The following is a 24,908-nucleotide window of genomic DNA, read 5'->3' on the forward strand; positions in this document are numbered from 1 at the left end:
AAAGTCTGGTACCTAGGCACCAAAGTCTGTGTGTGCAATCTAAGAGAAATGAAATCCCTAACAAAGCTGCTGTGGGCCCCCAGTCCCCCACTCCAGGCCCAATATGCTTTTCTACCCCAGACTCCCCAGCCCCCCTTTCCGGCCCCCAGCCCCTTCTCTTCCCCGTTGATGCCCTGTTGGCACCCCAGCCATCGGGGTCAGAGTAAATCGTTCCTACGATTTTTTTTTCTTCCTGGGAAAACTGCTTTGTGTGAAAGACCCCCAAACCAGACATCTTATAAACATCCGAGCCAGACAGATTTTAAGGGGAAAGGGGGGGGGGGGGAGGGGGTACGCCCGAAGGGGTCCCTGAGGCCCTCTGAGAGTGGGAGGAGGGTCCGAGACCCGGGTCCGCGGCTCCGGGGCGCCCATCCCCGCGGGGCGCCCCCCAGGTGCTGGAGCTGCCTCCCCCACCCCCACCCCGCAATCCCCGCGCACTCCCCGCCCGGCTGCCGGGCCGGATCACTCCTTCGAGCCCAGAGATGAATCCTGCGACCGGAAATTCCCCCCTACCCAGACCGCGCCCCCCTTTCCTGCCACCCCCTCCCCTCGGGCCGGGCCGCAGGCCCCGGATCCCCGGGCTCGCGTGGCCGCGGCAGCCGGCAGAGGCGGCCCGTCGGCGGCCGCGGTCCACGGCCCTTGCTGCGGTCCCTCCAACTCTTGGCGCTGCGCACACAAAAGGAAGGGGCGCGCTGCCAGAGACGCCCCTGCCAGCCTCCTCGGCCCCCTTCGCGGGGGCCGGCAAAGCATCCGCGCACCCCAAAGCTCCGGACGCCGGGGCGGGAGCCCCCCACGACACAAAATTCCAAAGCACCCCCCCTCCGGGAGCTGCAGGGACAGCCAAATCACCCAGCGGCAGGTGCCCCCGGCCGCACAACTTTGAAACTTTGGGGCAAGGCACGGGGAAGGGGAGGGGGAGCCCCAAAAAGGAGGAAATGAGGATTTGGCGGCTCTTGCTTTATTTCTGCAAAATGCACTTTCCAGGTGGCCCCGCGCGGCTCCGGCCTGGCCCGGATCCCCCGCGCCTCCGCCCGGCGCGGCCCCCGGGCGCCCCCGAGCCCTCCCGCCGCCCGCCGCCGGGACGCGGTCGGGCCCCGGCCTCTGCCCCTCCGGGCTCGGGCCCCGCGCAGCACTCACCTCGGCCGGGCTGCGCTCCCCGCGGGCCTGCGCCGAGCCCGATAAATGGTATGCTATGACTAGAGGTATGATTACGTTATTATTATTAGTAATAATAAGAGTAAATGCTATTTAATTACGGGCGGCCGCATCCTGCTCCCGGCGCCGCCGCCCCGGCAGCTCCGTCCATGTGGCTCCGGAGCGCTTTACTTTCATTTCCAGCCCCTTCGGCCGGCCGCTCGCGGCAGCACCCGCTGGAAGCACCGTCTCCCCGCAGCTCTTCCTCCTCGGGTCCTAGAGCGCGGCTTCCCTCGCCTGGCGCCCGGGGTGGGCGGCGCGGGCGGCGCACCTGGGGGCGGGGAAGTCCCCCTGCCCCGTGGTAAGCTCATGCCTGGAATCCACCTTTATTTTCTTTAAACGTGGCCTGCCCTTTCAGGGCTTTTTCGTTGGGCAAGTCTGCATTTCTGGACTGATGCTGGTCAGACTCCGCGCCACGGCCCTTCCCCCTGGGTGTAAAAGGCCCCCCCGGGTTGCCAGGTGCTTTCACTGCAGGCTCCCCCAAACCTTAGCTGCTTGTGCCCTTTTCACGGATGACGACCGACCGGAGGCTCAGAGAGGAATCAGACCCTCAATCGGCTGGTGTTTTATGTGTGAGATCTTTCCAGAAAGGATTTGAGGCTGCTTAGAAGATCCAATAGGTGAAGGGAGATTAACCAGAGAGACTGGCTGTATTTCTCGCACCCTTAGAGCTGGTCAGGACCAGACTGGATTTGAACCCAGAGCCTCGGATCCCAATACAATGTCATCCACGCTATTACTACCTGTTCCATTGATTCCGGAGGACTCCCACATCTCTGTGAGAGATTTCCTTCTTTCCACCTCTTAATTTTGTGCACACATATATATGCACGTATATTTACACATAGGTATATGTATGTGTGTGTATATATATATATATATTATGTGTGTATGTATATACACGCGTGTATGTGTGCATTTAATTTATTGAAGATCAGCTGTGAGCCTGGTGGACTTTTATAAATGTTATCTTTTCCCCAAACATTTGTGCCAGACACATCTTAGAAGCTGGGATACAGCGGTGGAACAAATTTTAAACATTTAAACACACTGTGGTAAGTGCTAGGTGGGACAAGAACCTGGGGCTGTGTCTATTTACTTCATTCTCACAATGATCCTGGAAGGTTAGTTTTGGCATGCCCATTTTACAGATGGAAAACTAAGGCTGGGAGAGTGACCCGTCCAAGGTGGCAGTTCTGACTCCAGAGCCTGTGTGTTCTACACATACTCCTACGATTTCTACTATTTGCCTTAAGGAAGCCTTGAAAGGGGGGGTGGGGAATGCACCTGCACCATTCGAAATTTCTCAGACTCTTTTTTCTGTGTGTGCTTCCTGTCTCCTAGATACGCTAAGATTAAAGAACATAAAAGGTAGCTTCTGGCATGAAGAGGATGGGGATTTTTTATTCAGAAATGAAAAGCTGAGATACTCCTGAAACCATTGTTGCACTATATGCTAACTTGGATGTAAATTAAACAAATTAATGTAATTTTAAAAAATGAAAAGCAGTGTCCAGAGACCTTCAGAGTGGGGTTCGTTTAAAATGAAACTTTTTTTTTTACAGAAACCACATATTTGCTTTTGTTTTAATTTTTTAAGGTTTATTTATTTTTGAGAGAGAGAGAGACGGAGTGTGAGTGTGGGAGGGGAAGAGAGAGAGGGAGACACAGAATCTGAAGCAGGCTCCAGGCTCTGAGCTGTCAGCACAGAGCCCGACACAGGGCTTGAACCCACGAACCGTGAGTTCATGACCTGAGCCACCTAGGTGTCCCCAAGATGATGGGTTGAAGGCAGCCACATGTATAGCCTGGCAATTTAGGGAGGTGGGGTGGTATGTTGGCATTAGGAAGGCCAAGGTGGGTCAGAGTCCCAGCTCCCACCACTTGCTAGCTGGGGGACCCTAGACAGTCTCACAGCTTCAGTTTTCTCATTTGTAAAGTAAGGACAAGAACAGGGTTGCCCGGCTGGCTCAGTTAAGCGTCCAACTTTGGCTCAGGTCATGATCTCATGGTTCGTGGGTTCAAGCCCCGTGTTGGGCTCTGTACTGACAACTCAGAGCTTCCTTGGGATTCTTTCTCTCCCCCTCTCTTTACTCCTCCTGCTCAAGCTTCTGCTCTCTCTCTCTCAAAGCAAATAAATAAACTTTTTTAAAAATTTAAAAATAGGGGCGCCTGGGTGGCTCAGTCGGTTAAGCGTCGGACTTCGGCTCAGGTCATGATCTCACCGTTCGTGAGTTTGAGCCCCGCATCGGGCTCTGTGCTGACAGCTCGGAGCCTGGAGCCTGCTTCGGATTCTGTCTCCTTCTCTCTCTGCCCCTCCCCCACTTGTGCTCTGTCTGTCTCTCAAAAATAAATAAATGTAAAATAAAAAAAATTTTTTTTTAAATAAAATTTTTAAAAAAATTAAAAATAAGGATAAGAACACCTAATAAACATAACCCCTTTACAACTGACAGTGAAACACTCTTGACAGTTGATGAGATTAGACACCACTATTTTTTATCACTCCCATGTTACGGAAGAGAATGCTGAGGCCAGTTGGACCACCACATCTTGCCTCAAATGAACTAGCTGGTAAATGATATAATTCCACCATCCCAATCTGCCAGGACAATAACATTCTTAAAAGACTGTCCGTCATTTAAAGGGGATTCAGCTGGACATCAGCTCCCCCTCTCAATTGGAGATCAACTAAACTATCTAAGCCGCCTGAGATGGTAAATGGCCTTTACAACATGTCAACCCTATGTGGTGGTGTTTTTGAAAGAAAACTCTCGAGGCTGGCACCAGCAGGCTGTTTTCTGGAAAGCCCCAAAATTATGGGGCAGCAAATGCTCTGCGTCCTCACATTAAAGCCTAAGTAGCAGTAGACCACCGCTTACTTACTGTGGGCCAAGTACTTTGTACATGTTGATTCTCTTATCCCCCCCCCCCCACCAAAACCCTATCAGGTGGGGATTGTTTTTACCTATTTTGAGGTGAAAAAACACACAGAGCAGTTACGTGATTTGGTTGAGGTCACACAGCTAAGAAAGGGGCAGAAACAGAATTTAGTCCCTGGCCTGTCTCCCTAGAAAGCCTGAACCCTGCGCCATGATGGAGACAACTTAAGTCTGGATGCATCCTTTATTACATCTGAGGACCAATCACCGGAGAGGGTTGCTAGAGAAGGAGAGTCAGACACTCATGCTCTCACCTTTCAGGAAATGACAGTTATGTCTTTCACTTATCCCTTCTCCAGTGATCACCTCCTGTACCAAGCTTAGGCCTGCCATGGCCTGGCCGCCAGAGAGGACTGGGGAGAGCCTGAGTGCATGGCAACCTTTGCCACAACCATGTGCAAAGTTTATTCCTTCACTCAACAAACACAAAGGTTCATTGCCAGGCCCCACACTGGGTCCTAGACTACAGAGAAACCCCATGTCCCCACAGCTCCAGGAAAGTCCCAGATCCCAGCCCTCCAGCAGGGGATCTTAACTTGGGGCAAGGGAAGTACAACTTGAGGCTTAGGTTGGTGATAATAAGAATACTTTCCCCATAGGGTCACTCTGAGTATTAAATGAGCGCTTGCATGCAAAACATTGATAAATGTGCAACTAACTAAAACTAAGTAATATGTTCTTCTAGGAACTAATCATAGAATTCAGATTCTCAGAGATGAGAGTGACTTAAAAAGAGAGAAGTGGGGGATCCTGGGTGGCTCAGTCGGTTACGCATCCGACTTTGGCTCAGGTCATGATCTTGTGGTTCCTGAGTTCGACCCCCATGACCCCCATATCTGGTTCACTGCTATTAGTGCAAAGCCCACTTCGGATCCTCTGTCCCCCTCTCTCTGCCCATCCCCCACTTGCGCACATGCTCGCTCGCTCTCTCTCAAAAATAAATAAACATTTTTAAAAAGAGGGAGAGAGGGGCGCCTGGGTGGCTCAGTCGGTTAAGCGGCCGACTTCGGCTCAGGTCATGATCTCACGGTCCGTGAGTTCGAGCCCCACGTCGGGCTCTGTGCTGATAGCTCAGAGCCTGGAGCCTGTTTCAGATTCTGTGTCTCCCTCTCTCTGACCCTCCCCTGTTCATGCTCTGTCTCTGTCTCAAAAAAATAAATAAACGTTAAAAAAAAAATTAAAAAAAAAAAAAGAGGGAGAGAGAAGGGGAGGGACCCATGAACCTAGAGGCTACCCACCAGACTAGTATACAGGAGATGAAATGCAGGCAATAAAACAAGGCCACGGGCCTCCAGGGTGGCTCAGTCGGCTAAGTGGCTGACTCTTCATCTCCGTTCGGGTGTTGATCTCAGGGTTGTGAGTTCAAGCCCCACATTGGGCTTCGCACTGGCCACGGAGCCTACTTTAAAAAAATAAAAAACATGGTCACATTGCTGAAAGGACTGTAAGTGAATACTCACATGCCCTAGTTTATGCTAAATTGTTGACAGTTTGCTATGTTACTTTATCACCTATTCATCCATCCATCCATCCACCTAACAATCTACATAACATTTTTGTTAAAAACAAAACAAAACAGGGGCGGGCACCTTGGTGGCTGAGTCGGTTAAGCATCCAACTCTTGGTTTTGACTCAGGCCATGATCTCACAGTTCATGAGATCCAGCCCCTGTGTTGACAGAATGGAGCCTGTTTGGGATTATCTCTCCCCCTCCCTCTTCCTCTCTCTGCCCCTCCCCTGCTTGTGCTGTAGCATTCTCTCTCAAAATAAATAAATAAATAAATAAATAAACATTAAAACAGAACGGGTAACAATTTTTTTTTAATTTTTTTTTAATGTTTATTTATTTTTGAGACAGAGACAGAGCATGAACGGGGGAGGGGCAGAGAGAGAGGGAGACACAGAATCAGAAGCAGGCTCCAGGCTCTGAGCCATCAGCCCAGAGCCCGACGCGGGGCTCAAACTCACCGACCGTGAGATCGTGACCTGAGCTGAAGTCGGATGCGCAACCGACTGAGCCACCCAGGCGCCCCAACAATTTTTTTAAGGTTAAAAAAAATATTTATTTTGGAGAGAGAGAGAAAGCGCACAAGCGGGGGAGGGACGGGGAGTTGGGGGGACAGAGGATCCAAAGTGGGCTCTGTGCTGACAGCAGAGAGCCTGATGTGGGACTCGAATTCATAAACTGTGAGATCATGACCTGTCGAAGGCAGATGCTTAACCGACTGAGCCACCTAGACACCCCTAAAACAGGTAATTTTTAATTTTTTCTTTTCTTTTCTTTTTAATAAACTCTACCCCCAACGTGGGGTTCCACCCCAACCCCGAGGTTGAGGTTTAGAGTCTCAGGCTCTACCAATTAAGTCAGTCAGGTGCCCCTTAACTTTTTTTTTTTTTGAGGGAGAAAGGGCACAAGTGAATGAGGGAGAGAGAATCCCACAAGGGGCAAAGAGGGAGACAGAGGGAGAGAGAGAAGAGGGGCTCACCTGAAGCAGGGCTCAATATCACACCATGCGGGGCTCAAACTCATGAACCATGAGATCATGACTTGGGTCAAAGTCCCGTGCTTCACCGAGCCACCTAGGCACCCCCACCCTTAACTTTATTCTGAAGACTCTCTTGCATTTATACTATTTTTAAAATTTTCTGTCAGTGTTCATTTAAAACATTATTTTCATTTTGGAACAAAAGAATTCTTAAAAGAGAAAATAATCCACAGAAAGCATTTGGTATCAGGAAAATCTCCGTAAACATTAGACCCAAATTTAAGCTCCCCTACAGATGCCATCCTTTTCTATCTCATTCACCATTGGATTCCCAGAGCTGGAATGGTGCCTGGTACATAGTAGATGTTTAATAAGGATTTGTGGGGGTGAATGAATTATTTTAATTATGGTTAGTCATCAAAGTTTAAAAAGGTCATGTATTCTGATGGGGAGCCCTGGGCTTGAACCCAGGGGAGAATGTGGTTTGAGTGGTCTTTAACAGATGATCTAGCAAACCCCTCCCACCAGGGGAGGTGACCCTTGAGGGACCATCTTTCTCTAGCGGCCTTGGGAGCACCCGCACCCGGTTAGATCTTGGGAATGTCTCTCCACATTCCTCACATGTCTGGCATAATTCAGGCATTTGTTTTTGATCTCACTAAATGGCAAGTCTGCAGCCTTGGTAGCTCTTCAGGAAACCAGTATAAATATTGTTATTTATTCCATTTACAATTGGCAATTAAGATTGTTTTCAGGCTCCACAGTGGAATTTAAAACACTCAGTTAAAGTAAACCAAACTAATCAGAGGCAGCCTGCTTTTCTCTTCAAAACATTCTTTAAAAAAAAAGGGGGGGGGGAGCTGCACAACAGAGACAGAAAGATCTAAAACATTCCCCTTCCCCTTATACCCACTTCATACTCACAAAATGACTTGTTTTGCATGTGTGTTGAAATGGACCCCAGCAATCTGGCTTCTGCAGTCTCTTATCTTGGGGTGCCTGGCTGTCTCAATTGGTAGAGCATGCTACTTTTTTTTTTTTTTAATTTTTTAATGTTTTATTTTATATTTGAGAGAGAGAGAGAGAGAGAGAGAGCACGCAGGAGAGGGGCAAAGAGACAGAGACAGAATCTGAAGCAGGCTCCAGCCTCTGAACCTGTCAATACAGAGTCTGATGCAGGGCTGGAACTCACAGAGCAGCGAGATCATGACCTGAGCTGAAGTCAGACACTTAACTGACTGAGCCCAAGAGCATGCTACTCTTGATCACAGGGGCGTGAGTTCAAGCCCCATGTTGGGCACAGTTTATTTAAAAAAAAAAAAAATCTACTGTCTCTTTGTCTCTTGTCTAAATTACTGTGTAATTAGAGCAGGTTATTTAACATCTCTGGTTCTCAATTCTTGTCTGTTGAAAAGAAGAAAGGGGTGGCCTAAGATGGCTCTATCCATCTGTCAAAGGCTATGATGCCATTTGCTGGGTCTGGAAAACAAACTAGCTCTCAGGTGATAACTTGAAAGGGAAAGAGAGAGTTGGAGAGAGAGGAGAGATGAGAAATTTGCTGTTTGGAAACAATGATGGCTCTGGACTCCTCTGACTCACTGTGAACCCTCAGGTAACCTCCTCCTCCTTTTTAAACCCGTCTTCCCATTTTATTTTATTATCGTTTTTAGGTGTATATGTTTATTTTTGAGAGAGAGAGAGAGCAAGAGCATGAGCATGGGAGGGCAGAGAATCCAAAACAGGCACTGACAGCAGAGAAACTAGATGCGGGGCTAGAACTCACGAAGGCTGAGATCATGACCTGAGCCAAATGAAGTCAGACATTTAACCCACTGAGCCACCCAGGCACCCCCAGTTTCCCCATTTTAAAGTGGTTTGAGATAGAATCTAGATTCAGGAGTAGCAAACAGAATCTGGATTGTTAAACAGAATCTGGATTGTTTTGCGATTTTAGCTTTAATGTGAATTTTAAGGCAGAATACCTACTCTCTGGCTCTCCACAAGCTCCACTAGGTCCCCACTACCTTCTAATACCTCTATTTTCTTTCTTTCTCTCTTTGTCTCTTTCTTTGTCTCTTTCTTTCTCTCTCTCTTTCTCTCTTTCTTTCATTAGGGAGGCTCCATACCCGATGTGGGGCTTGAACTCATGACCCTGGGATCCAGTCACATGTTCTACCAACTGAGCCAGCCAGGCACCCTGAAGGCTATTGTTTCTGCTAAGAATTCCCTGCCAGTCCTTAGGGAAAAAAAAAAAAAAAAATCCCTTCCAGTCCTGAAAATCCTATGATCCATCAGCTAGGTGAGGGCAGGAAAGATCACCTAAGATGTTCTACCTCCACCTTCCTCTTCCCTTTAGGAAGTCTTTGTCAGAAGGCCAAGGAAGGCCACAGGAAGTAAAACTGGAAAAAAGAGGCTGGGAAATCACCCCAAGGGAAATCCAGCCTGATTTGATCAGCCCTGGTTGTAATCAGCACAGGAATAGCACCAGGCCTAATTGGGAGCATCTCAGCCTTCTCAAATGGGGACTCATTTTAAGCAAATATCCAGGAACTCTGATGGGAATCCAGTTCAAATGAGGAAAATGAAGCACCTGTGATAGCCTAATCCCGGAAAAGATGCTGTCAAGATGGGTAGAGTACCTGCCCCAAGGCTCTTGCAGGTTGAGGAAGCTGCCAATATTACTATTAGCTGTGTGGGAAAAGCCCTTAGAGCTTCAGATCAACTGCTGTGGGGGGTTGCAGCTTGCTGTGGGGCCCAGAGGAAGGTGACTCATTCTGGACGGAGTGCTGTAGACAAGCCTCCCAGAGGAGGTGGCCTTTGATATGGGCCTTGTATGCAGAGGAGAGGGAGGATGGAAAGAGGACCCACATCTCAGCAGTGGTGCGAACCGAACCAGGGTATGGAGCTCTCTTTCTCATCTCTGTGCTGGAAGGGGTGGCGATGATGCCCGCTTCCTTTGTGGTTGTAAAGAGTAAATGAACTGTGTGTGAAAGGATCTGGCACACAATATATTTAACTTTCAATTGCAGGTAAAGCAAAAGCATGTGCGTGGGCCAAGTTGTGAGAGGTAACTTTGCAGAAGGCTGCATATGTTGATGGTGATTATCTCTGGGTGCTAGAGTTTCTCGGGTAATGTTTACTTTTCTCTTTATCCTGTTCTATGTTGGCTAAAGTATTTATAGCAAACACGTTATTTATATAATGGATAAAATGTTCTTTGCAAAAAGATAAAAAAGCTATTTGTGTTCTGATACCTAAAAAATTCAGACCTACAGAGAAGTGGCAAAAGTGTTCAAAGAACTCCCCGTTTACCCCTCACCCAGATTCGCGTATTGTGAACGTCTGGCCACATTTGCACTCTCTATATGCATGTACACATTTTTTGAACCACTGGCGAGTCAGTTGCTGATGTCACACCCCTAATTGTTTCAGCATGTATTTCCAAGAACAAGGGCAGTCTCTTACATAACCCAGCACAATAATAAGAATCAATAAATGTAACAATGATACAATACTATTATCTATTGTATACTATTACAATCTATTGTAATACTATTACAAGTGTTGCTAATTGTCTCCATCTTGCCCTCAGCAGTAACTTCCTCCCCAGCCCGGGATCCAGTCCACGACCATAGATTGCATTTTGTTGTCATGTTTCTTAGTCTCCTTTAGTCTGCAACAGATCCTCAGCGTTTCTGTCTTTCGTGACACAGACATTTTTGCAAGAGTACAGACCAGTTATTCTGTTGTAGAATAAACTGTAACTCAGTTTGGGTTTGTCTACTGCTTTCTCATGATCAGATTAATTTTATGCACTGATGACTGGATGGTGATGCCGTGTCCTTCTCGGTGCATCACATCAGCAGGTGTGCGACGGATGTCCGTTTGTCCAGTTATTGATGTTAACGTGAACCATTTGGTTAAGATGGTGTCGCAGCTTCTCTACCATAGGGTAATTATTTCCCCTTTTTAATTATCAAACAATTTGCGGTTATTCATGTGAAAGGTTTTGAATGACTTCTCAATTTCATGGGACAAAAAAGGCGAGGCTTTCCTTTGAGGAAACGGATACCTATTTGTTGCAGAACAGATCTACCAGCTTGCCTTCGGCAGTTCCAGCCTTTGTCAATAAAGTTACGTGCGCATGATCCTTTCCGGAAGGGCTGAGGCTGCTGGACCGCAAGGCACGACGGGAATTGTAGTCTCCCTGGGCACTCGAGGCTACACGCCGCCCTGTGGCCTCCCGGAGAAAGAGCCAGAAGCCGAAAAGGGAGGGCGCAGAGGGAGCCTAGCGGAGGCGCGCTGGGACGCGGTGCATGACGGGACTCGTAGTTCGCGGGCGCCCTCCTGAGGCGGTCGCCGCGCTCCGCGCAGAAGGACTGGACTACCATACCCGCCAGGCCACTCGAGCGGGGGAAGGGGAACCCGGCCTGGGCCTTGAACAAATCAAATCGAAGGAAAGAAACTGCCGGCTTTCAAAATCCTCCTCCTCCGCCATCATCCGCGGTGGTGCGGGGAGCAGGTGGTGTCGGAGACAGGAGTGGCGAGAACTGCCGGGAGAGCAGACGAAAGAGCGGGCCGGGCCTCGGGACCGCTGGGCTCGGGGGCGGCGACCCCGACCTGACCTGACCTGACCCGGACCCTAAATCAGCCCCCGCCCCTGCGGGGCGGACGCGCGCGCTCAGGTCGCCCCACGCGGCGGCGCCTCCTGTTCGCGGTAAGGGTCGGGGTCCCTTGCCTTTCCCCGTCACCTGCCTGGGATGGGGGCGGGGGGCGGCGCGGCCCTGCAGCTGGGCGTGGAAGGTGTGGCGCCCCTGAGCGCCTTCTGGGTCTCTTCTCGGCCTTCTCCCCTGCGCGTCGACGGCCAAGGCGGAGGGGCTGAGAGAGGCGGCGTTGGAGGGGCGCAGGCCCCTTTCCCAGGTGGAGAAACTGAGGCTTGGAGAGGGTGTCTGGCGAAGCTGCCAGCAGCGGCGTCTCCTGTTGGCGTCGGTGACAACTGGGGGCGCGTCCTCCAGGGATCCCGGATGGGGCTCCCGCGCCGCCCGCCTGTCATTTGCGGCCCGCACTCGCGCGTCGCTCCCTTGCCGCCGCCTCCCAGTAGTCCCACGCCCGCGGAGGGCCTGGACTGGCGCCGCAGCCCCTGGGATCGACATGAGTCACTGCTGACGCTTCGCAAGAGCGAGAGACGTGCACCTGAGAAAATCGGAGACTTTCGCGCCCAGAAGGGAGAGAGGCTGTTTGTGTGTCTACTGTTTGTCTTTGCTCTGTCGCCTACCCTTCGCAGACCTTGGACACATCAAGCCACCCCTGTGTGCTTCGCTTTCGCAGTCTTTAGAGTGGACGGTGTATATGTGCACCGACTGCACTGAGGAATAAGCCTTTTTCTAGCTGATAAGTTCTGTGTTCCGATGGGAACCTATGCGGGAGCCCCACCGCCATTTTTCTTGCCTCAAATCGCCCCATCGCACAACTGCCCGAGGTGGTGAGGTTTCAGGTTAATTTGTATTCAGTTTCACGTCTTCATTCTTGGAGCACCTTCTAGATGCCAGGCCGTAGGTTGCACATAAGTGATGCTGTCAAAACGTCTGTCAGAGCCTGTCCCTTCTCTGCTAGAAACCTATCAGTGGCTCTATTAAAAGCCACATTCTTGGGGCGCCTGGGTGGCTCAGTTGGTTAAGCGCTGGACTTCAGCTCAGGTCATGATCTCACAGTTGGTAGGTTGGAGCACGAGTTCGAGCCCCGTGTCAGGCTCTGTGCTGACAGCTCAGAGCTTGGAGCCTGCTTTGGATTCTGTGTCTCCCTCTTTCTCTGCACCTCCCGCTTTCTCTGTCTCTCAAAAATAAATAAACATTTTTTTTTTTAATTTTTTTTTTTAACCTTTATTTATTTTTGAGACAGAGAGAGACACAGCATGAATGGGGGAGGGGCAGAGAGAGAGGGAGACACAGAATCTGAAGCAGGCTCCAGGCTCTGAGCCATCAGCCCAGAGCCCGACGCGGGGCTCGAACTCGCGGACCGCGAGATCGTGACCTGAGCTGAAGTCGGACACTCAACCGACTGAGCCACCCAGGCGCCCCTCAAAAATAAATAAACATTAAAAAAATGTTTTTTTCTTTAAAAAACAAAAAGCTACATTCTTTAAATGGGCTCTGTGATTTGGGCCTGTTGTTAATTCTTTTCTTATTTCTTGATTTTGTTTTCCTTCCCTCTCTGCGCTCCAGCAGTTCCTCTGATCTCCCCTCCCCTCCCCGCCCCGCCCCTCCCCTCCCCGCCCCGCCCCTCCCCTCCCCTCCCCGCCCCTCCCCTCCCCTCCCCTTCCCTCCCCCCACTCCCACCCCCAAGAAGAGCCTTTGCATTTGCTACTCCCTTTGCAAGAAAGCTCTTCCCCCAGATATCTGCCTGGCCCAATCCTTAATGTCTTTCAAGTCTTTGTTCTTTCCTCATAATACCTTCTCTAACCATCCTGTTTTATTTTTTTTTAATTTTTTTTTTTTTCAACGTTTATTTATTTTTGGGACAGAGAGAGACAGAGCATGAACGGGGGAGGGGCAGAGAGAGAGGGAGACACAGAATCGGAAACAGGCTCCAGGCTCTGAGCCATCAGCCCAGAGCCCGACACGGGGCTCGAACTCACGGACCGCGAGATCGTGACCTGGCTGAAGTCGGACGCTTAACCGACTGCGCCACCCAGGCGCCCCTAACCATCCTGTTTTAAATTGCAACCCCCAGAATATACCTTACCACCTTCTCTGTTTATTTTTGTTCTTGTCATTGTCTTAAGATACTATCTTGTTTAGAACACATGTTTTAAGAGGGCAGGATTTTTGTTTCATTCACTGTTGTGCTCCTGATATCTGGAGCATCGTCCAGAACACAGTGGTACTAATAAAAGTTTGTTGAATGAGTGATTAGATGCTTTCTTACCCAGAAGAATAATTCATGCTTATTGATAAAGATAGACAAACCGGGGGGCGCCTGGGTGGTTCAGGTTAAGCATCCAATTCTTTTTTTTTTTTTAAGTTCATTTATTTGCGAGAGACAGCGCACTTAGTGCACATTGGGGAGGGGCAGAGAGAGAGAGAGAGAGAGAGAGAGAGAGAGAGAGAGAGAATGAGAATCCCAAGCAGGCTCCACAGTGCAGACAGAGCCAGACTCAGGGCCTGAACTCAGGAACCATGAGATCATGACCTGAGCCAAAGTTGGATGCTTAACCGACTGAGCCACCCAGGTGCTCCAAGCATCCAATTCTTGATATTGGCTTGGGTCGTGATCTTGTGGTGATGAGATTAAGCCCCACGTTGGGCTCTGCGCTGAGTGTGGAACTTGCTTGGAATTCTCTCTCTCCCCCCCCTCCCCCTCTCCCCTTCTCTCCCTCTCTCCCTCATTCTGCCCTTCCCCTGCTCTTGCTCTCATGCTCTCTCTTTCTCGAAATAAGTGAACTTTAAAATAATAAAAAAGGCAAACCAGGGTGATAAGGGTTAAGGTAAGGAGAAGGAAGTGGGAAGCAGACCTTTTGAGCCCAGAGAAAGCCTGGGGGAAAGAGAGGATATGGGAGCCATCACAGTTGTATCTCAAGGATGAATAGATTGGGGAAGGACATGTTCTGGATGAGGAGTCTCTGTAGGCACCTCCTAGTTCTATCCTCCACATCAGTTTTCCTTGGTCTCCCCCTGATTGCATGCCATTTCCTCTTTAGGGAAATGGAGTGGGTCTTTCTGCCAGTCTGCTGAGTTCTCCAGGCTGGAAGCTCCTTTCTTCACCTCTGCCTTTGGTCTATTGTGATGGTGGCTGCTGTGATGTAGAGACCTCTGGTCTCCTAGGAACCTGAGGTCTGGCTACCATGGGCTCCCCAGTCTCCTGGCCAGGGTTGAAATCAGACGTGCGGTGGGCTGACCCCTGTTCCCCAGCCCCAGAGACATGCCAGCCAGGGTGGTGGGGCATTTCCTGGGATGGATGAACTGGATCCCTTAGCCATCTTAGTCCTGTTTGAGAAATGGGACCCTCAAACAGAGAGCAACCAAGATGATCAGGCAGGTATGTGTTGGGGGCAGGCTCTTTGCCACTGTCGGTCTGGGACTCGATTGCCATTCACTGGGACCCAGGAAATGGGCAGCTCACACGGCTATGTTTGATGTCCCAGCTGGGGCAGTTGGGCAGGGAAGCTAAAGTGAAATGGTAACTCTTCAGAGGGTAAAACATGATTTTACTACTTTCTTGCCACTTTCTCCATCTTTCCTAGGATTGTTCCTTCCCTAATGCTGTTTCCATTTCTTCCAGTAGTTTAGCTTTTGGAGTCCCGAGAGCACAGGGGGAGGTAGGATCAAGCCCCTGAAATGGGTTGTCTCTTACCTGGCCCTCCCCAACCAGGGGCCCTAGGAGAGCTCTCTCTTTTAATGTAACTTCGGCCTGCTCAGTTTGCAGATTTCCAGGGGAGCCCGACAACATAGCCAGCATGGCCTCTGAAGACATTGCCAAGCTGGCAGAGACGCTTGCCAAAACCCAGGTGGCCGGGGGACAGCTGAGTTTCAAGGGCAAGAGCCTCAAACTCAACACTGCGGAAGATGGTGAGTTTCTGCTTGGGCTGGCCCAGGGGAAGAAAGAGAGTGTGCGAATGACCGCTTACTCTTACTCACGCTTGGGCTTGTTTAGCTCCATTATCATGTTGTTTTCCTGGTAGCTCTGTGAGATATCACTGGGCCCATTTCACAGTAAGGCTCAAAGGTGGTGTGCCTACAAGTGCATGCAGACTTCCCTGCCTGTTGTCACATTTTTGGAAGGTATCCTTGCTGGTGATGGCTTTAGGTTGGCAGGTGGGCTGTATCTTAGAGGGGATAGTAAGCAATGAGGGACCATGACAGTAGTCCCAGGATATAGCCCATGACTTTCTTACTTCAGACCTTTACCACCACGGACCCAGCCCGGTCTGAGAATCCTGGGTGCCTTCCCCAGAGCTAAGAACCTTGTGGAGCTGCATTAAAACAATAATCCAGGCCCTTTTGGGAGGTCTAGTCCAGGTAGCCGAATGCCCTTGGGAGAGGGATGGATGGATGTTCTTGTCTGTGTACAGGAACCAGGGCTGGAGGGAACTAGGCATCAGAATTCAGGCCCTGTCTTTTCATCCCTGGCCAACTCATGACTAACGCCGGTCAGCCCTGCATCCCCTGGTGTCTGGAAGTGAAGGCACCTACATCAGTACTTGTAAGGCCTCTTGAAGTTCTGGTCTGGACTTGCCTGGCTTGCTCCTCTGCGCTGGCTTAGAAACGACTTGAGTCCTTGGGTGGCTGGGAACGTGGTAGCACATCTTCCGAATATCTCTGAAAGGCCCTAAGATTTAGAGTTTGTGCCTGTGCTGTTATCACTTTCAGTCATGCATCATGCCTGAGGGAGGGAGGTAGAAATGTTACCATTTTATAAATAAGGAAAAAAGATTTGGAAGAACTAACTTGCCCAAGATCACACAGCTGGTAAATAACAGAGCCAGGATTTTAACTGATACCTAGCTGAATCCCTGTGCCTGTGTTTCTCAGTAGACATTCAGCTCAGTTCAGGAAACATGAATTTGCTATTAAATGCCATTCACTGGGGTGCCTGGCACTGGGTGGCTCAGTCAGTTGAGCATCTGACTCTTGATTTCAGCTCAGGTCACGATCCCAGGGTTGTGGGATCAGTCCCTGTGTTGGGCTCTGTGCTGTGTGTGGAGCCTGCTTAGGATTTTCCCCATGCCCCTCTCTCTCCCTCTCCGTCCCTCCCCCTCTGCTACTCTCTCCTGCTCGCTCATGCGCACACTCTCTTGCTGTAAAGTAAATGCCATTCACCGAATACCTAGTCAGGCAGTCTTAAGTGCCATGCAAGCAATATCTCAGTTTATCCTCACAGAAGTCTTTGAGGTAGCTTTACGTCCGCATTTTGGAGATGGAAAATTGAAGCCCAAGGAGGTGATATGACTTGCCTAAGGACGCAGCTATAAGCAATGGAGCGGGATTAGAACTCAAGTTTGTCTAGCCTTAAAATCCATGCAGATGGGGCACTTGGGTGGCTCAGTCAGTTAAGTGGCCACCTCTTGATCTCAGCTCAGATCTTGATCTCAGGGTCTTGAGTTCAAGCCCCCCATTGGTCTTGGCGCTGGGCTTGAAGCCTGCTTAAAAAAAAAAAAGAAATCTGTGCAGATAACCACTTCATGAGTGCAGGCTGGACATGCTGCTTCCGTTTTGTAGGTCACCAGGGAGGCCCCACTTACAGCCCCAGCTTCTGAGGAGCTCCTAAGCTGGAGTGGGAAGGGGGTACTCAAATAACTGCCAGGGGACAGAAGGCGAGACATGCTCTGAGAAACGTGAACAGCAAGTTCTAGAAAGAAAGGCAAGGCACAGGAGTCACTTCTAGTTGAGGAGGGCCCAGGAAGTCTCCATGGATGAGGTCGTGTTTGTTGAACTGTCCTTGAAGGAGAAAGGGCACTGTAGGCAGGGAGAGCCACATGAGGTAGGCACAGGAGCTGAGACACACAGGGTGGGCTTAGGAGAAAGGAAATCAGGATGCCGTAGGGCGGCCAGGGCAGAGGCTCTTGAATGCTGTGCAGAGGAGCCTGGCAGCCTAATCCTGGGCCCAGACAGGCACTCCAGGTTGGCCGGGAGTGAGCTGGCACAGTCCAGAGAGGTCAAAGGCCTGTGTGAGGAAGCCATGAAACTGATGACCGGAACAAGGTTCTTTACTCTCCCCAGTAGGTCATTTAAGGACCAAAGAAAGGACTTTCTGCTTTACATGGCCGAGTCGTACACACACGGAACTTGGTACTTTGTGAAGTGGTGGAGGCTGAAAGGCGGTCCCTGCGGCGCAGCCTGGTGACAGGTGGTTTTCAGGGGTGGTTGGGACCCATCCCTAACCCGTTGCTAAGTTACGTATAACTCCGTTTGGATTGAAAACCAAGTGAGAGAGGCAACCCAGCGGTGATCACCCTCTCCTGTCCCAGCTTTTCCTGTGTTGGTGCTTTTTCTTCCAGGCTCACTTTGCGCTTGTGACTCTCCCCAGGGCTGAACTTCTGCACACTGCCCATGAATCTCTGTACTTCCGTCCCTTAATAGGGTGTCTGTCTTCCCTTGGGGCCCTGACAGCTCTGTCACCTTACTCTTAAGGGCTGCATAAACATTCCCTTGAGCGGTGCTCCATTCTCCTCGTTAACCTGGATGTTAGAGGGGCTCCATTTTTTGAGCAGGTCTTTCAAGGGGCTGAGAGGTTATTTCAGCCCTGGTGCTGTGAGCCAGCTGCAGAAGAGGCCTGGGCAGCTGGGACCCGGAGTTGCAGCTCCACAGTGGCCCCCCAGGGGCGGGGGGTGTCTTAGGGGCTTCCTGCCGGGGGGCTGCATAAAGTCCCTGGTTGTATAGAAAGCAAGGATATGGGGGAGGAGCACATGGGTAGAAGTTTGGAGGACCAGTCTGAAGCTTTAACTCTGCTGTTTTCCTGAACTGGGCAGAGTTGCTTCATTCCTTGAAACCTCAGTGTCCCCTTCTAGATAATGTGGGAGGCTCTTCCCTGGCCTGCCCTCCTGGTCGTGACATGAGAAAAGGAAAATGAATGCCGGCCACCACTGTCTGGCCGAGTGACCTTAGTAGGCAGTTAGTACCTTCTCTGTGTCTCCACTTACTCAACTGTGAAGTAGATGTAACAGTAATTACTTGAGTAGGTGTGGGAGAGAATGCTAAGCACTGGTCTCTGGGGGGCAGAGTCCATGGGAGCAGGACCCAGTGAGGAAGGGGGTAAAGTCTCCACATAACAATCAAGTAATCATGTAGAAGAGTGTAAAATTGTAGCAGGCGGCATTTGCAAGGAGACCAGGGCTGTGAAACCTGCCAGGCAGGTTGGGAGTTTGCTGCTGGGGTGGAGGCCGAGGGAGGGAGGCAGGTACAAAGGCCCCGCTGGGACAGCTTCTCAGGGAGCTCCTTCCCACCTTCCTGAAGCCCCGTCTGTGGTCTTTGTCACCTAAGAGGTCAGGTCCAGCTTTTCTCTCCCACACACACCTCCACCCCACCACCTCATCCCCTTTGCATCTCGTGCCAGCCGGACTAGATGAGCTTTGTCTCGTGCATCTGGTGTGTTTTTGTTCAGATTGTAAAATTTTAATACATGCTCGTTACAGAATACAGAAATATGGAAATAAGGCAAAAAACCATACCTTTCATTATCTCACAGCCCAGGATACAACTACTGTTAATTTTGGTGCATTTTCTTTCCAGTGTTTTTTCTAAACATAGGTGAGTTCCTTCCTTCATTCTTTCTTTCTTGTTTACTAATTGGGATCATAATGACAGGTACTTTAAAAGTTGCTTTATAACCTGGTATATCAAGAATATATTGAGCAGATTAAAAAAAAAAAAGAATTTATCAAGCACATGATGGAAAAAGCACAGAATCAGCCATAATCCCAGCACGTAGAGAAAACTGTTTGAACATTGGGTTTCTATCCTTTTAGACCTTGAGAAGAGGGTGTGGGGGGGGGGCGGGGAGGGAGGGAGAGAAAGAGAGATAGAATACATTTTATCTTTTTGTTTTTATTTATTTTTTAAAAGTTCATTTTGGGGCGCCTGGGTGGCTCAGTCTGTTAAGCAGCCGACTTCGGCTCAGGTCATGATCTGGTGGTCCGTGAGTTCAAGCCCCGCGTCAGGCTCTGTGCTGACAGCTCAGAGCCTAGAGCCTGTTTCAGATTCTGTCTCCCTCTCTCTGACCCTCCCCCGTTCATGCTCTGTCTCTCTCTGTCTCAAAAATAAATAAACGTTAAAAAAAAAAAGTTTATTTTGAGAGAGAGTGTGTACACACGTGCAAGTTGGAGGTGGGGGGCGAGGGGGTGGGGAGAGAATCCCAAGCAGGCTCCTTGCTGTCAGCACAGAGCCCCATGCGGAGCTTGAACTCACAAACTGTGAGATCATGACCTGAGCTGAAATCAAGAGTCGGACGCTTAACCGACTGAGCCACCCAGGTGCCCCGTATGTATTTTTTAATAGGTATAATATTTTACATGTGTGGTCAGACCAAACACCAGTGGAAAACCTCATTATTCACTTACCACTATAACATGAGTATTTTCCAAGTCAGGTAAACACCTGTGTCGCCATTCATGCTGATGGCAGCGTAACCATATAATGTATCCCAGTGAATTAACCTGTTCTCTGCTGATGGGCGTTTAGCTTGTTTGGGATTTTTCGTCATAACAAAAACAATACAGTAATGAGCACCCCACGCATGAATCCTGTGACACTGACAGCCTTCATGTGGTTGTACCCCTTGTCCTCTGACTTGGATGCTGTTTTCCTGCTTGGAAAACACCCCCCATGTAGAGAGCCTCCGCACACACCACCTATAAAGTGCTTCAAGCCCCTTTGCCCTATGCGGCCTGTTTCTTTCCTCCTTTGTCTCCCAAGCCTTCCATACACCTGCCTCCTTTAACACTCACTGCAGAGGAATTGTTTTTGTAGCCGTGTTCCCTGGTAGAATGTGAGCCTGTCCAGTCTCCTTTGCAAGCCAGGGCCCAGCACACAGCAGGCATACTATGGCTGTTGGAATTGTGAGTGATGAGGTAGTGGCCGGGCTCTCTTCTGCCTCAGTTATTGGTGATTCCAGAATCTAAGGTTCTGTTCTTTGGTCCTTCTAGCCAAAGATGTGATTAAAGAGATCGAAGACTTTGATGGCTTAGAGGCTCTGCGCCTGGAGGGCAATACGGTGGGCGTGGAGGCAGCCAGGGTCATCGCCAAGGCCTTGGAGAAGAAATCAGAGTTGAAGGTAAGATTTGCAGGGCGAGCAGGCCCAGACTGGCTGGGGCTAAGCTTCCACTCAGGCCACCACAACCCCTGCCTATGTCTAGACCCTTCTAGGGTCCTGCCTTGTTGGCAGTCACCATGAACAGCTCCTCTTGTTGCTCTGGCCTCCCGGTGCTGGCCAGAGCCCCTCCCTCTCCCTGCATGATATGTCCACTTGGGTCCCCCAGTAACAGATACGAATGTCAGGTTTATCCAGTAACATCCATGAAAGATAAAGGGGAAAGAAGCGGAACTGGACAGAGAGAGCCTTCAGCTAGCCCCACTTTAGGGGACTCCCATGAAATTCCAGTCCTTCAAAATGCTCTGTGAGAAGAGTTGGGGTATCATGTGTTTAAATCGTCAGGAAGGTGTCCCTGCACGCTCTCCATTCCCGGGAATCCTACTGTTTATTAGCACATTAAAGCCTCTGCAGAGCCACGAGGGAGAGCCCTACTTTCCCAACTGCAAATGGTGCTCAGTGCCTGTGGGACCAGGCTTGTGCTGGGCTCTTCTGCACATGTCATTTAATCCTCACTGCACCCTGGGGAATAAAGACTGGGTCCCTTTTGTAAGTCAAGGGAACCAAGGCTCAGAGGAGCTGAGTAAACAGCCCAGGATCCTAATGCTGACAAGTAGCCCAGCCACATGGCACACTCTCAAGTCCAGTGCTCTTTCCCAGCCCCACTGTGCTTTCTGAAGGGAAGGAATGCAGGGCCAGGGCCAGCAGAGCGGGTTTGCCCAGTGAGGACGTAGAGCTAGTTCGTGAGGTGGCCTTGCTGTTGTTTCCTCAGGAAGATGGCGGTCAGGTTAATAGCCAAGCCGTTGGCTGTTTCTTCTCTTCGGCCCACTGCCTGTTGTTTTCCTGAGCATAAGCTGGGACGCTGTCCTGCAAAAGAACTCAACCCACCCCAGCGACCAGTGAAGGGGCAGGAATGGAGGAGCTGTGGCCTGGGCCCGGAGGCCACACGAGCTGTGCTTTGACATCTGAGGTCTGGGTTTAAGCCCTGATACCACCACCTTATCTGCGTTATGTGGCCTTGCACCAAACTCCGCTCTGAGTCTGGGCTCCTCTGTAAAAGGGTTTTCTTCCCTGTGAGTTTGCCTCGGTGACCAGGCTTGTGCAGGCTTGTGTCGTGAGAGAGCTTGGCCATCAGGAGTGCCTTGTGCATCTTGTCATCCTGTGCAGACCTAGCGCCTTGAGTCGCTCCGCCCAGCATCTCAGCTCTGCGCGTGCAGGAGGGAGCCGGGGTTGGGTCAGGGTCCTGGTTGCAGGGGTGTTCTGGGCAGGGGTGCTGATTCGAGTTAAGATGTTACCACCCTTCTTGCAACACAGGCATAAGCTAGGTCTTGACAGATGAGAAAAGTGTGGTCCAGGGTCAGACATCTCAGGAGTGAGGCGGGATCGGAGTCCAGATAACAACAGCCCAGCATCATAACTGCTCTGCGGTTGCTACTGCTCACTTAGAGATTGTTGAGGCCAAAAGCTTCATTCCAAAGAGGGGATCCCAGGGGTCAGAGACTGGGCATGGTGAGTGGCAGGCCTGGAGTCAGCTAAGATGGAATTGGAACCTAGTCCTTGTGCTCCAAATCCCCATGCTGACCCTTGAGCCATCAGACATGGGTTTGGGAAGCTTCGGGGTAAGGTGCCAATTGTTAGGGTTCTGGCGCTCAGGCTGTGGCTGCCTGTCCTGGCCCTGAGCACCGGTCTTCAGATGTGACTCACTGAGCCCACCCATGTAGACTGCCCCCCCCCAGCCCCGCCCCCCAGGCCCTGCGGGTGTTGATTTGTTTACTGGAGGCCTTGAGAATTCTAAGGAAACCAGTTTGCCCAGTACTTAAGGTTCGATTCATTTAGTTCAGACATTTCAAGGACTGGATTTTCAAGGGAAAGTTGCTTTGGGTTCCATCATTCCCAGGATTGGCCCAGGAAAGGCTGGAGCTGCCTGAGTTGATATTTTGGGTGGACATAGCAACCAGAGTTGAAGGGTAAGGCTGTGTGCTTGGAGCTTTTAAACTCTGCTGGCCTATCATAGAGCCGCCGCCTTGGTGCCATTACCTGATATTTTGTTTAAATCAGCTCACTTTGATGTCATGTAAAAGCAAACATCCCTTCTGTAAATGTAAAGTGGTTTTCCTTACCATAAAGGAAACAAAATAGTGTTATTAAATTCTGGTTTGACGCATTGTCCCCTCTTGAGCTTGAGTCCTGCTCATCCTTTTTTCTTTTTTTTTTTTTTTTTTTATTTTTTTAATTTTTTTTTTTTTCAACGTTTTTATTTATTTTTGGGACAGAGAGAGACAGAGCATGAATGGGGGAGGGGCAGAGAGAGAGGGAGACACAGAATCGGAAACAGGCTCCAGGCTCCGAGCCATCAGCCCAGAGCCTGACGCGGGGCTCGAACTCACGGACCGCGAGATCGTGACCTGGCTGAAGTCGGACGCCTAACCGACTGCGCCACCCAGGCGCCCCCTGCTCATCCTTTTTTCAAAGGCAGATGAGCAAGGAGCGGAGAGCTGGGCAAGATCCACCAGCCCCAGAGCAAGGCTACCTTCTGGAGGTGATCAGAGGGTTGAAAAGAGCCTTGAAGGGTGTGTGGCTGGTGCTCTCCCAGTCAGTAGGGCATGAGACTCTTGGTCTCGGAGTCATGAGTTTGAGCCCCCCATTGGGCATAGAGATTACTTAAAAAAAAAAAAAAAAAAAAAAAGCCTTGAAAAATTAGTAACTTCCTGGCTGCTGGATCCTATATTGCTTATTTTCTGCCCCTGCCACCCAAATCCTGACATGTGTTGCTTCACCCACAGTGTATGGGGAAACTGATGTTGGAAACGAGCGCTGGGCCAGGAGTCTGGCATACTGGCCCTGGTCCTGCCACTGCCCTGGGCCTGGGGCCGGTCTTTTCCTTCGCAGCCTGGTTTCTCTCCTGGAAAACGAGAGGATTGGGCCAATCAGGTTTTCCTGACAGTTCTGCTGAGCCCTATATGGCCTTTGGAGGACGCCAGGTTCCCCCAACTTCCGCCAGAGCTGGGCCAGCTTTTTGCTGAGGAAACTCAAATTAAAAATTAAAAAGCATTGTAACTGTCAGTGGTCCACGAGGGTGAGGTGCTGCCTGCAGGCCACCTCTGAGGGGCACTCCTAATGCTTCTCTTCCTCCTCCTTCCAAAGCGATGCCACTGGAGTGACATGTTCACAGGGAGATTGCGGTCTGAGATCCCACCAGCCCTGGTAAGTGCACAGTCCGCTGCTCCCCTCCCCTGGGCACAGGAGCCCCTTTAGCAGTTCCCAGGGCTTTTTTTCACACTTTTGTCCACACTTTCTTCACCCTGTGATGAAGATGCTGGAATAGAAGCCAGGGGAGCACAGCATCTGTCTTGTGTCCTGATGGGCAGGTGGGGGTACAGGTGAGAATGGAGACTCGAGGCCTAGTGATAGGAGGTACAGCAGCGCCCAGGGATTCCAGGGTTCATTCCTGAGCTTCGTGGTTTCACCCTCACCGCAGATCTCACTCCCTCCGCTCTTACTCCTCTCTTAGCTTTGCACTTCCCTGTGCTCCCCATCATGCCCTTCTGTGGCCCCCCCCATCTCCCCCTGGGCCCTCCCTTTCTCCATACCACTGTTTTTGCTTTGCTTCTCATCATGGGTGGCTTCCATCCACACTGTTTTCCATTTCCCTGTTCCTGGGGCTCAGCTTGGCTCGAGTCAGGTTCCCAGCCTGGGGTTCGGTGGGTGGGGTGAGAGGGGGCATCACTGAGCAGAACGTGGCTTGCCTGGGGCTCAAGGGAAAGAGGCAGGGCTGGTAATAGGCCACCTTTCAGTAACATGGGGCCTAGTACATGAGATGCCTTCACGGTGAGGTTCTTGGTCAGTTATTTGTTGTGACCATCTGTGTTATGGGTCTCTCACCCTGATTGTGCAGGCTGCCTTCTCAGTCCTCCGTGCCTCTAGTCAATGCAGGGGTTCCTGAGGTGCCCATGCACCAACTTCATTTCTAAAGCACCTCACTCTGGGGGAACCTGGCTCAGTGGAGTGTGTGACTCTTGATCTCAGGATCGTGAGTTCAAGCCCCATGTTGGGTGTAGAGCTTGCATTTAAATGAATGCATAGATCTATAAACAAATATATTAATAAATAAATTTACATAATAACAATGGGACACCTGGGTGGCTCAGTCGATTAAGTGTCCAACTCTTGATTTTAGCTCAGGTCATTATCTCCTGGTTGGCGAGATCAAGCCCTGAGTTGGGCTCTGTGCTGTCAACTTGGGATCCTCTCTCTGCCCCTCCCCTGATCTCATGTGCACAGTGTGCTCTCTCTCTCTTTCTCTCTTGAAATAAGTCAATATTTAAAAAATAATAAAGCACCTTGGTCTGGTAAACAACTAAAGGTGATTCAGGAAGTGACAGGTGCCCTAATGGGGACTCCAGAGGGAGGGCTCCTCTGTTGGGGGATTGAGGAAGCCCTTGGGGAG

The 24,908-nt window shown here is 50.4% G+C and overlaps 2 protein-coding genes across 4 annotated transcripts in view; one reads left to right on the top strand and one right to left on the bottom strand.

Moving 5' to 3' along the window:
• ZC3H7B (zinc finger CCCH-type containing 7B) overlaps positions 1 to 1,316 on the bottom strand; it is a 60,913-nt gene extending 59,597 nt beyond the window's left edge. The window contains exon 1 of the mRNA XM_086712168.1: positions 1,177 to 1,316. The gene's annotated coding sequence lies outside the window, so the exon portion shown is untranslated. The remainder of the gene's footprint in view (positions 1 to 1,176) is intronic.
• A 9,788-nt stretch (positions 1,317 to 11,104) lies between these two features.
• Positions 11,105 to 24,908, top strand: part of RANGAP1 (Ran GTPase activating protein 1) — a 32,857-nt gene continuing 19,053 nt past the window's right edge. Inside the window, exons 1-4 of one of the 3 annotated variants that reach the window (XM_086712170.1) lie at positions 11,105 to 11,378; positions 15,076 to 15,225; positions 20,298 to 20,425; positions 23,606 to 23,665. In XM_086712170.1, coding sequence (XP_086568296.1) covers positions 15,114 to 15,225; positions 20,298 to 20,425; positions 23,606 to 23,665 — 300 coding nt within the window. In that variant the 5' untranslated portion in view covers positions 11,105 to 11,378; positions 15,076 to 15,113. Of the gene's footprint in view, positions 11,379 to 14,486; positions 14,696 to 15,075; positions 15,226 to 20,297; positions 20,426 to 23,605; positions 23,666 to 24,908 lie in introns of those variants that run through there. The other 2 variants (XM_086712171.1, XM_086712169.1) reach the window with 2 other exon arrangements.

This window comes from Puma concolor, chromosome B4, assembly GCF_028749965.1.
Source record: "Puma concolor isolate L17-30 chromosome B4, mPumCon1.1.hap2, whole genome shotgun sequence".
NCBI classification, from domain to species: Eukaryota; Metazoa; Chordata; class Mammalia; order Carnivora; family Felidae; genus Puma; species Puma concolor.